The sequence below is a fragment of the Anarhichas minor genome, unplaced genomic scaffold, assembly GCF_050575085.1.
Source record: "Anarhichas minor isolate MPS153535 unplaced genomic scaffold, ASM5057508v1 ptg000037l, whole genome shotgun sequence".
Taxonomy (NCBI): domain Eukaryota; kingdom Metazoa; phylum Chordata; class Actinopteri; order Perciformes; family Anarhichadidae; genus Anarhichas; species Anarhichas minor.
In genome coordinates this window covers 4,139,143-4,149,380 of record NW_027466483.1, presented here as the reverse complement: position 1 = coordinate 4,149,380, position 10,238 = coordinate 4,139,143, and the positions used below count along the sequence as shown (strand labels likewise).

Here is a 10,238-nt window from a genome sequence, read left to right as displayed (position 1 = left end):
TCGGCCGTCCAATCACAAAAGGCGGTGTTAGACGTTGTTTATCGAAACAAACATGGCGGCGCGCTAGTGCCGCACACCATGCAGAGGTTGTTGTTAATTTGAGAGGTTGTCACAGAATTTCTTTAAATATGCTCAGCCTGACGATAAGGGAGGTTAGTACGACTATTTGCGTGTTCTTTGAGCTCAGTTCTCCGTGTTTGTTTCGTGCATTCACTCCGCGCTCCCGACGTGTTTGTGCTGTCAATTCATAACTAACATAGGTGAAATAATATCACAGAGTCACTACTTTTGCTCCCTAACTAAAACATAGATAGCTAAAATATATTGTCTGGCAACCGTCTAAAAACGTTTTATCTGGTTATTGTGCCGTCTGCATAGTGAGAGAAATAGTATAATACAGTATGTATGTCGTATAATATATAACATTAGCTAACCAAGACAGCTAACGTTAACGTCACTGCCTAACTATGTTGCTTTATAAAGCTTATATCGAAACATGCTCGTGCACTTAAGTTGTCCCGTTAAAAAACTATATCCTGTCTTTCAGAAACAAAATAATGACACAACTTAAATGTCGCTCCTAGTTATTGAGTAGTTAAGAAGTAAAGAGATATGTTTTACTCATAAGTAGCACTAGGTTTATTTAACCTTAAGTACAAAGTACTAGCAGATGAATGTAGCCTACTGGTGTCAGTGTTTGCAGAATGAGCCTATATATTTATTCCTATATTATTGGAATATGATTGACTTATTTGCGATTCAAACGGTCAAATAAATGTAGTGAAGTAAAAAGTAATAATATTGACTTCTGATATCAAGTGGATGAGAAGTATAAAGTAGTGTGAAAAATATAAACTCAAGTAGAATATTTCAAAATTATACTTAACTCCAGATATAAGACATTTTAGGGTGTGCTGCTTTCAGGGTCCTGGTGTTGTCCATGCTGACTCACTGTCACTGTTTACGGGGACATTTGAATAGAGCAGAGACACTGCTCATGTTATCACTTGCATCTGTGCTTTTCCTACTATAACAAGTCAAAATGTCTGCTGTGAAAAGGGTATATTGAGTAACTGAATAACCGAGAGACCCCACTGGTATCACATCATTGTTCTCCAGGTGTCTGCGGCGCTCAGGGAGGGAAGAATCTCCCCAACGGAGCTTTGTAGGAAGTGTCTGAACCGCATCAAAAAAACACAGCATCTTAATGCTTACATCACTGTGACGGAGGAGCTGGCCCTGAAGCAGGCTCGAGAGGCAGAAGCCAGACTGCTGCGAGGTGTGGACGCGTGAGCCTGTATGTCCACACATTCTGTGTTACAGAGTCATAGGTGTTACTGATCTTGTTTTTGTCTTCAGGTGCCCCCAAAGGTCCTCTGGATGGAATCCCCTTTGCAGTCAAGGACAACTTCTGCACAGAAAATATCAAGACCACATGTGCTTCCAAGATGCTTAACGGTCTGCTTGAACCTCAGTGAAAGTTGCCGTGTCTTAAATATTCCAATGATAACCTACCGTTACTTGTGCTACAGACTACACCCCGCCCTACAATGCTACAGTGGTCCAGAAGCTTTTTGACCAAGGGGCTGTCCTCATGGGGAAGGCCAACATGGATGAGTTTGCTATGGGGTAAGGCTGTCGTTATCATTGTCAGAATAATAACAGTAACAGCTAGTCACAAATCCCAGTTTATTTGATAAATTGCTTGTTGAAACTGTTTTGGATGTGTACAGAAAGAGACTTTTTTTTTTTTGAATACTGGTTGTCATCGTCTTATTTATGTATTTGTCTCGCAGTGCGGGCAGTACTGACGGGTCTTTCGGCCCGGTGAGAAACCCCTGGAGCTATGCTGCTCCCTACAGAGAGAGGACAGGGGCAGCGCCTGACTCCGACTGGGTCGTCACCGGAGGAAGTTCAGGAGGAAGTGCTGCCGCTGTGGCCTCGCTCACCAGCTACCTGTGAGGGGAACACATTCGCTGGTGCCACAAAACTGTTACAAAGAAACGCAAAAGGAAATATTTTATTCAAAATGGCGTTCATAAAATCAAAATGTGCTGTTCTGATAATTACTTGGCAGGGCTTTGGGTTCAGACACCGGTGGTTCGACCCGTAACCCTGGAGCACTGTGTGGTGTTGTGGCCCTGAAGCCCACTTATGGTCTGCTGTCCAGACATGGTCTCATCCCCCTGGTCAACTCCATGGACGTCCCCGGCATTATGACCCGCAGTGTCAGCGATGCAGCCATCGTGTTGGGTAGGAGACGAATGTTGAGCGTCATCCTGGCCCACATAAAAGAAGAAAAAAACAAAACGTTTCTTGCTCTTGATTATGATCATTCTACATATCCAGCTCTTTCTTTCCAAAGAGAGCTTTGAATTCAGTGGGACTTATCTGGTTAAATAAAGGACAATATAGTCCACATGTTGGTGCCAAGTAATGCACAGTAAATGTCCTTTTATTCTTTAGGTCAGATACATAAGAAGTGAAGTGTGGTGGGGCTAATTCAACGAAATATTTCCATACCCAGTAGCCATGCCATCCGGGTTCACATGGATTACTGATATTAAAGGGACCCTGCAGGGTTCTGACCACTAGTAGTGCTATAGAGCCGTGGTTCTACGAGTGGGTACAGATAATGTATGTAGCAAGCACACGGGTGGCACAATTCTCAACCTGCCGTGTAAACGATGCACAATTTAAAATGTTTAAAAGAACTATCCGTGTAATTGAAAGAATATGTGACGTGTAAATCAGTGTTGCAGTTCCACATTGGTCATACTGCAATCAAACGATGGTACTAACCTGTCACACAGGTATCCTCCAAGGCCAAGATATGAGAGACTCAACAACAACTCCTGCTCCCTCATCGCTGACAGAGCTACCCGACCACTTTGATGTCAAGAACATCTGTGTAGGCATCCCAAAGGTGAGTATAGCTCCTTGTAGCTCCATCTTTTCTGTATTATTTCAGCACTTCTCTTTGGTTTTGTAATATACAAATCTCTTTTTTTACTTGCATGTAAGCTGTTAGTAACTTAAGTTTTGTTGTAAATAGGAAACGCTCAAGCTGTCGGAGAACAAAACGTATGATGCCAAACAGACTTGTATTGTATTACATAAAATGATTTGAGGAAGTCAAAAACAATCAATTTGACTGGAGAAGGAACTGTTGGTGTTGTGATGCTTTTTGTTATTGATTTTTATCACCATATATCACCAAGACAAATTCTTTGAAGGGTTTATGTACATACAGATGGTTCTGATAAAAAGATCTATGTATATTTATCTCTGTGAACACAAATGCATTCATGACCTCTTGTTTCCTGTGTCTTAATGTATGTCAGGAGTACCACGCCCCGGGGCTGTCTGAGGAGACTTTAGCGCAATGGAGTCGTGTTGCTGACATGTTTGAGAGGGCGGGGGCGCGGGTGAAGCAGGTATCCCTCCCCCACACCCAGCACTCCATCGTGTGCTACCACGTCCTGTGCCACGCGGAGGTGGCGTCTAACATGGCCCGCTTTGACGGCCTAGAATACGGTACGAAACCAGTACAGAACAAGGGTGTAGCGTGGAGCATTTCACATGTAGGGTGCCACATAGATCACACGGGGATTTTATTTTTACAGTAGAAAATCTGAAAAGGGCAAACGCCGTTGATTCCCGTCTCTCTTCTGTCAGGCCATCGTAGCGAGGTGGACAGCTCGACGGAGGCCATGTACGCCTCGAGCCGCTACGAGGGCTTCAACGACGTAGTGCGAGGGAGGATACTGTCTGGGAACTACTTCCTGCTCAAACAGTAAGACGACAGATCGAAGCTGCTTGCACCCGTCTGATTCATTTCACTAACTACACACCAGTGTGGAGCTGACAGTGTGCCACTGTATCATTTTCACCTTTTTTATGAGCACTTTTGGTCACTTGCCAAATTGTCTTTTATTAAATGTATGAGAGAATAAAACATTTTTTGCTGCATCCCCGCCCTCATTTTTCGGCAGGAACTACGAGCACTACTTTGTGAAGGCTCAGAGAGTGCGCCGGCTGATCACAGACGATTTCAAACGCGTGTTCAGCTCAGGTGTCAACGTGCTGCTGACGCCCACCACCCTGGCTGACGCGGCCCGTTACTCTGACTTCACACAGGAAGACAACAGGACGCGCAGCGCGCAGGATGATGTCTTCACCCAGCCTGTCAACATGGCAGGTACAGAGAGAAGAAAAGGGAGAGGTGGCCTTTAGGCAGAACTGTTAATGCATGGCATAGGAAGTGTGGGAGGATTCAAGAACTTATATATTCTGCATGCATGAATACACACACACACACACACGCACATTTAAATACACCCACACACCAAAAACCTTTCAACCACAACTACTTCAGTTTAGTCAGTACTTCTTAATTTGCATCCTTTAGAAGAAGCTCATTGGATCACAAATGCTATCGTGAAAATAAAAGAGGAAATGAGTATGTTACTTCTCTTCTTTGCTTTGTTATTCTCTGATGGCAAAGGTAATCATAACCTGGTCAACACATAGTCCATTTCAGCTCAGACAGAAGTGTACTTTAAAGGAGCGTGTTTACATTCAGTTTAACTTTTTTCGCCTGGTATCACTCTCCTAACTAAGCTTGAGATCCTAATCATTACCCTACACTCTCCTTCAACTCTGTTTTTTACTTTGCCCCAGGTCTGCCTGCCGTTTCTGTGCCAACTGCTTTATCAAGCCGGGGCCTTCCCATTGGGTTACAGCTAATAGGCCCCGCCCTCCAGGACAATAAGCTGCTCAGCGTCGCCCGATGGATAGAGCAGAGGGTCGGGTTCCCCTCCATCAGTGACTGTGGAGATGAGAGCGGGAATGAAGCGGGAACCGCCAACAGAGAGCAGACTTCAGCTGTATGAAGAGACCTGTGGACACAAGGAACCCCACTGTTGACAGAGTCACACATAATGGCCTGAAAGTGCCACTCTGATGGACACTCATGGCTTGTTCTATGTCTTTGCAGGACATTGTTTTTATTTATGTCCACTTGCTCCTTGATGGAATGAAAATAATTACAACAAAGGATAGACTCCCTGCTCAACAACATGCATTATACTCTTAAGTGCAGGGACATTGTGTTTAATCTGTGACCTGCTGCCGTGTGTGTTGTCTGAAGGTGTTGCTATTAAATACATGCAAGATGGGTGATCTATTAATTGTGATATTTATTATTCGTCAATGTCCATGCTTAGACAGTTCTTATTGTTGTGTATTATTAAAGGCACTGAAATCGTTTTCAAGCTCAGTCACCAAATGACCAAGACACGTGCTGCTGTTCTTTACCTGCATCTGTTTACCTGGTCATACTAGCAGTGTGGCGCTAGAGATGGCAATGTCAGTCTCTTGGACAGTGTCACCACTTTGGTCCAGACTGAGATATCTCCACCATTGGATGGATTGCTATGACAAGTACATTTATGGTCCTAACTGCCGCTTCACCCTGCTTTATCTTAAATAAGGTGCTGGGAGTATCAAAAAAGCTCAAAACTTGTAGAATAGATAATCTATGCAGAGAAAACTTCTTTTTTTTTTTTTTTGCTTTTGGTCTAAAGGACCTTCATCAGAGCAGACATGGTTCAGCTGGAATGCCAGGTGTAGAAACAAATAACACCACGTGTGCACTGCAAAAATCAGTTTTCTTGAAACGGTAAAGTTTGTTATATATAAATTTTTTTTTATTTTACAAATTTTGCATTGTAAAGGAGAGTAGCCGTGGCAGATTCTCTCACTTGTTTTAAGATAAATACAATAGAGAAATTAGGACAGGTCACTGTTTCACCCTCTTCCCTAATTTTGTAATAGTGCCCATGACTCCCCAAATCCTGTTTCTACAATTAGCATGCAGCTAGCATACTTGCTAAATTTAGCACAAAACCTATTCTACATCAGCCAAAGGGAGGACTACTCAAAGCATCTATTTGGGACTCTAGCCAGCCACGGCAGGCCACATTAAGACAATTAGGAATAAGCTTAAGAGGCTAGTTAGAGCTGGTGCCCATGTTTCTGCAGGGGCATTTGCAAATAGTTGACATTTTGGAAACTGCTCTTATTCACATATTTTAAATGTGGGCAGAGCCAGGCTAGCTGTTTGTTTCCCCCTTGCTTCCTGGCTTTATGCTAAGCTGTGCTAATCACCTAGCTGGCTCCCAAAGTGTGGAACCCAATAGCAACAGTTGCTTTGAGGATCCTTCTGCTCCCCCATAACACAAAAGAAAAGCCATGGCCCTAGTCGAAGTCATTCTAGATGGTTACAACAAGAAGGAAAAGTTACAACATGGCTTCTAATCCGTCTGTAGCGTTGGTATCTAGATAAGAAATGTGTGGAAACCGACGTGGCCGCTGAAAACGTAGAGTCACTGGAAAAGTATGAACATGAAATGCTTCAGAGTGTACAATGCCCTCAGAGAACAGAAGGAAGTGTCATGTCTTGAGGTTTCTGTAATCTTAAATTGAGATATTAGACACCCACGCAACAAAGGCTGTCGCCACAGCAGAGAGGGCACCCACACCTGTTCTCTGGTTTGAATGGGGGGAATTGAATTGCAAAGAACAAGTCGAGTGCTCTATGTTGAAAGAAAAACAAGCAACTACTCTGTGTGTGTGTCGGCTCCTCTTTAAACCAGAGGATTAGCGACACAGCATGGTGTTGCCAGGTGAAGGGATCTCCCAAACACAGAGGTTGGTCCCTTCAGCTTGCTGCACCTGCCACAGATTAACTTCTGGTTGTGTAAACTCAGCATACTTTTAAGACTGGTTTTTGGATGCCTTTCAAGATCGAGCATCACCATGGGTGTCTGAATGTGTAAGCCCTGAGACGGACTTGAGACTTGTCCATGTCCATGCCCATGCATGCTTGGATATAGCAACCAGGATGGATGGCTGGCTGTTAATGTAATGGGTTTTTTTGTCGTTCAGTGACGTTGGTGTCCATTGCACAGGCCTAACTGCTTTTCCCATCAGTCAAAGAAAGAGCCACATTGTTTGCACATTATTTGGTTACATGGCCTGTAAATCAGCATCCAAATCTCATTTCTGTGTAACTCATGTGATGATACGAGGCAAATGTGATGAACCCAAACGACTGCATTTAATGCAGCTGTTCCTGAGCAGACTGAGATGGAACAGGGAAATGGGACAAATGCTCCCTGACGTATAATCTGCATCCTGGACACTGGGCTTTGAACTGGATAGATATCATTTATGCGTTAGATGGACACATACTGTAGAATGACATGAGGAACAGAAAAAGAGGATGCGTTGACATGCAGCACTCTGACTACGAGCAGAAAACTGTGTGCACGGGAATGATCAAACGTTTGGTTCCGCATTTGTACAAGATGTGAAGATAGAGCACAACTCAACTTCCCTGAGGTGACGATGCGTGCCGCGAAGGCTGGTATCGGTGCAGTAAAATGAATAAGTGAAAGGATCTTTATAATTTCAGGGATAATAAAAGGTATACAACCTCAATGTCAAAGCATGATTAATGGTTTTATTCCTGTTGCTACACTGTGCCAACTCTCTGCCACCTCTACTTGACCGGCGAGGAACACAGGGTCAGCATCAATGTGTTCCTTTAAAGTCATACAAGTTGACATAGTTTTCCCTTTGATGTTTTGGATTGCGGTGTGAGTTGCACATACACCGATTTCAACGAGAGCGATGCAGTTTCTTCAAAACACATGCAAGACATCAGAGAGTTGCTTCCTGTCCCTTTCCATGCAGCCGCTGAGCTGAGAGGATTTGAAATCGTGTGAGCGTGTGTGATCTTACTACTTTTTTTGCTTATTGGTACGGTATCTCTAGGTTGCCAGGTTTGTCTGTGTCCCATCACTCTCATTGGGCAGGATGTTGTCGTCCAGTTTGTATTTAGTTCATAATTTTTTTTATCACGTTTAGAAAATGTGCCACTTGTCATTGCATCCATTGTTTACTATGGATGCATTTTTATTTGTCTCTCTCCGTTTGTAACAGGTGGTTGCTTCCCTGTCCATTAACACTGACAATAAGGGATAAAAGACTCAAGACAGAATCATCTGTGATGAATTCAATAAAAACAGAGGTAGATATGAATTTGAGGATATCTTAGCCTTTATTAACCTAACGACAACAAAACGAGCCTACAGGCATGCTAACGGCTCTGTAGGCTACTTAGGCACAGCGTTGATGTGAGCTAAATGTTAATGTCTGCATGCTAACATGCTCCCAATGACATTGCTGACATTCCTAAATTTTGTAGATATGTTTACCACGTTTGTCATCTTACTGTAGTTTGTTAGCATGCTAGCGCTTGCTAATTAGCACTATACACAAAGTGCAGCTGAGGCTGATGTGAAGGGCATTAGTTTAGCAGACGATGATGCTAAATGAAAAATTAAAGGTCCTGTGTGTAGGATTTAGGGGGACCCATGAGCAAAAAGTGAATACAATAGTTTTATTAGTGTATAATTACCTGAAACTATGAATTATAACATCTGCCTTGGGACTACAGATGAAAAATAGCCTCTTGGCTAACTGGCGCATTTACAGCAATGTTTTTATTAATGTGCACTGTCCCTTAGCAAATAAACCAATAAATAAAGAAAATAGTGATATTGTGAGCTTAAAATGAGCCCTTCATATCTACATAGGGGGCCGGTCCTCTTCACAGAGTCCGCCATGTTGCACCGCCATGTTTCTACAGTAGCCCAGAATGGACAAACCAGACATTGGCTCTAGAGAGACCCTTTGACGTTTTTTTTGCATTACCTGAAGGCCACCGTGTAGTTCTCCGACACGCTTTGAAAGGGAGGAGTGAGCGAAGGGTTGTTCAGTCGGTTGCAATCTGCAACATCACCCTAGATGCCACTAAATCCTACACACTGCTCCTTTCAGGAATTACAGACTTATCACAATTAATCCTAAATGGGACACGAAAGCATGCACCAAACGTCTTGGCAAACCATCCAATCGTAGTGGAGACATTTCAGTCAAAGCTACTAATGTGAACCTGCTAGAGCCAGGGTTCACCACAATTAGTAGTGAACCATAACAGACTGTACAAATCAGTCTACTCGATGTTGAGATATTTATCAGCGTAAATGAAATCCTTGATCGTTTGGTGGCACTAGAAGATCAGTTCATTTTTCTGTGGGTATCATACCAAATGTCATGGTTATCAGAGAGACACTGCCATGCTGCTAGCATAGCTAAACAAAAACTAACAGTTGTACAGAAATTCTGAGTTGCTCTTAAATGTACTTTTCCACTCTGTAACAAAATCATAACGGCACATCACTGAGAAATTATGTTCTTCACTAAACAGTGACTGACTTCACTGTTCCGAGTTCTCCCACGGTCCTCATTAAAAAATAAAAATAAAAAAATAAAAAAATAAAAAAAGACAGCCAGTGTGCAGAAGCAGAAGCTACACAGCAACCCCCTTTTAAGCCATCAAGTGCTGCGAGTGGCATGCTGGGAAAGGTGTAGCGATATGTTTTCCAGCACATGACAGTCTTTGACATATTGATAAGCAAAAACTCCTCTGGGCTGTTTGTGTTGGAGGCACTGCGCCGTGAATGCTGAGTCATGGTAATTAAAAAAAAAAAAGAAAATGCAGGTACCCGTTTGGAGAAGAGCAAGAGAAGTGTGAGGGGTTGTCCACCCCCAATCACCTTCTCCCTCTTGACCCTTTTATTGTGATTTATTTGCTCCCTATCTGTGATAGGCCATGCCTGAACTCCATTGTCACGTGATCTGGTTGGGACGCAGTTCCCACAAAGATCAAGAGTGGGTGCGAAGGGGGATAGGAAGAGAGGGAGGGAGGAAACGGGTGAATTCCAGCAGTTGCTCCGTCACAGACAGACAGACACCCCCTTTAAATGGTAAAGCCCCGGCACCAGGTGGAGGGGGGCGGGCTCACCACCTTTAAATGATTCATCACTCTCGGTCAATTATTAAAGTACTTTACATTTGTCTACTGCCCACTTCAGTCTGTGTAGTGATAAACTATTTACTGTTGGGACTCGTGTCCAGGTGACGCTACAAATGGTTTTACATCAGGGTTGAATGATCAGTTGGCCAGTATGCCAACGATTGAAGGACTTAGTTATTGTTCTCAATGACAGACAGTGGCCCCCCTGATAGTGAGTCACACTTTGAATTAAGTGCGTCACACTTTGAATTAAGTTTCCAAATTGTAGTGAGTTAGCGTTGAGAAAGTT

At 43.3% G+C, this 10,238-nt stretch overlaps 1 protein-coding gene across 2 annotated transcripts; it reads left to right on the top strand.

The window, feature by feature from the left end:
* The first annotated feature begins 49 nt into the window (after nucleotides 1-49).
* Nucleotides 50-5,179, top strand: qrsl1 (glutaminyl-tRNA amidotransferase subunit QRSL1). Of its 2 annotated transcripts, XM_076106991.1 has the most exons (11): nucleotides 50-152; nucleotides 1,120-1,279; nucleotides 1,360-1,458; nucleotides 1,533-1,629; nucleotides 1,797-1,958; nucleotides 2,078-2,253; nucleotides 2,814-2,926; nucleotides 3,345-3,537; nucleotides 3,679-3,796; nucleotides 3,996-4,201; nucleotides 4,684-5,179. In XM_076106991.1, the coding sequence occupies exons 1-11, from the start codon at nucleotides 129-131 to the stop codon at nucleotides 4,893-4,895; spliced, it is 1,560 nt and encodes a 519-aa protein (XP_075963106.1). In that variant the 5' UTR covers nucleotides 50-128; the 3' UTR covers nucleotides 4,896-5,179. The 2 variants fall into 2 exon arrangements, with proteins under 2 accessions (XP_075963106.1, XP_075963107.1); XM_076106992.1 differs by lacking the exon at nucleotides 50-152 and having other exon boundaries at nucleotides 1,169-1,297.
* The last annotated feature ends 5,059 nt before the right edge of the window (nucleotides 5,180-10,238 follow it).

Excerpts from the sequence above, each read along its gene's own strand:
- qrsl1 (XM_076106991.1), top strand. The coding sequence starts at position 129 with ATGCTCAGCCTGACGATAAGGGAG. Across the intron at positions 1,280-1,359 it reads AGAAGCCAGACTGCTGCGAG|GTGCCCCCAAAGGTCCTCTG; the intron begins GTGTGGACGCGT and ends TTTTGTCTTCAG. Across the intron at positions 1,459-1,532 it reads TGCTTCCAAGATGCTTAACG|ACTACACCCCGCCCTACAAT; the intron begins GTCTGCTTGAAC and ends CTTGTGCTACAG.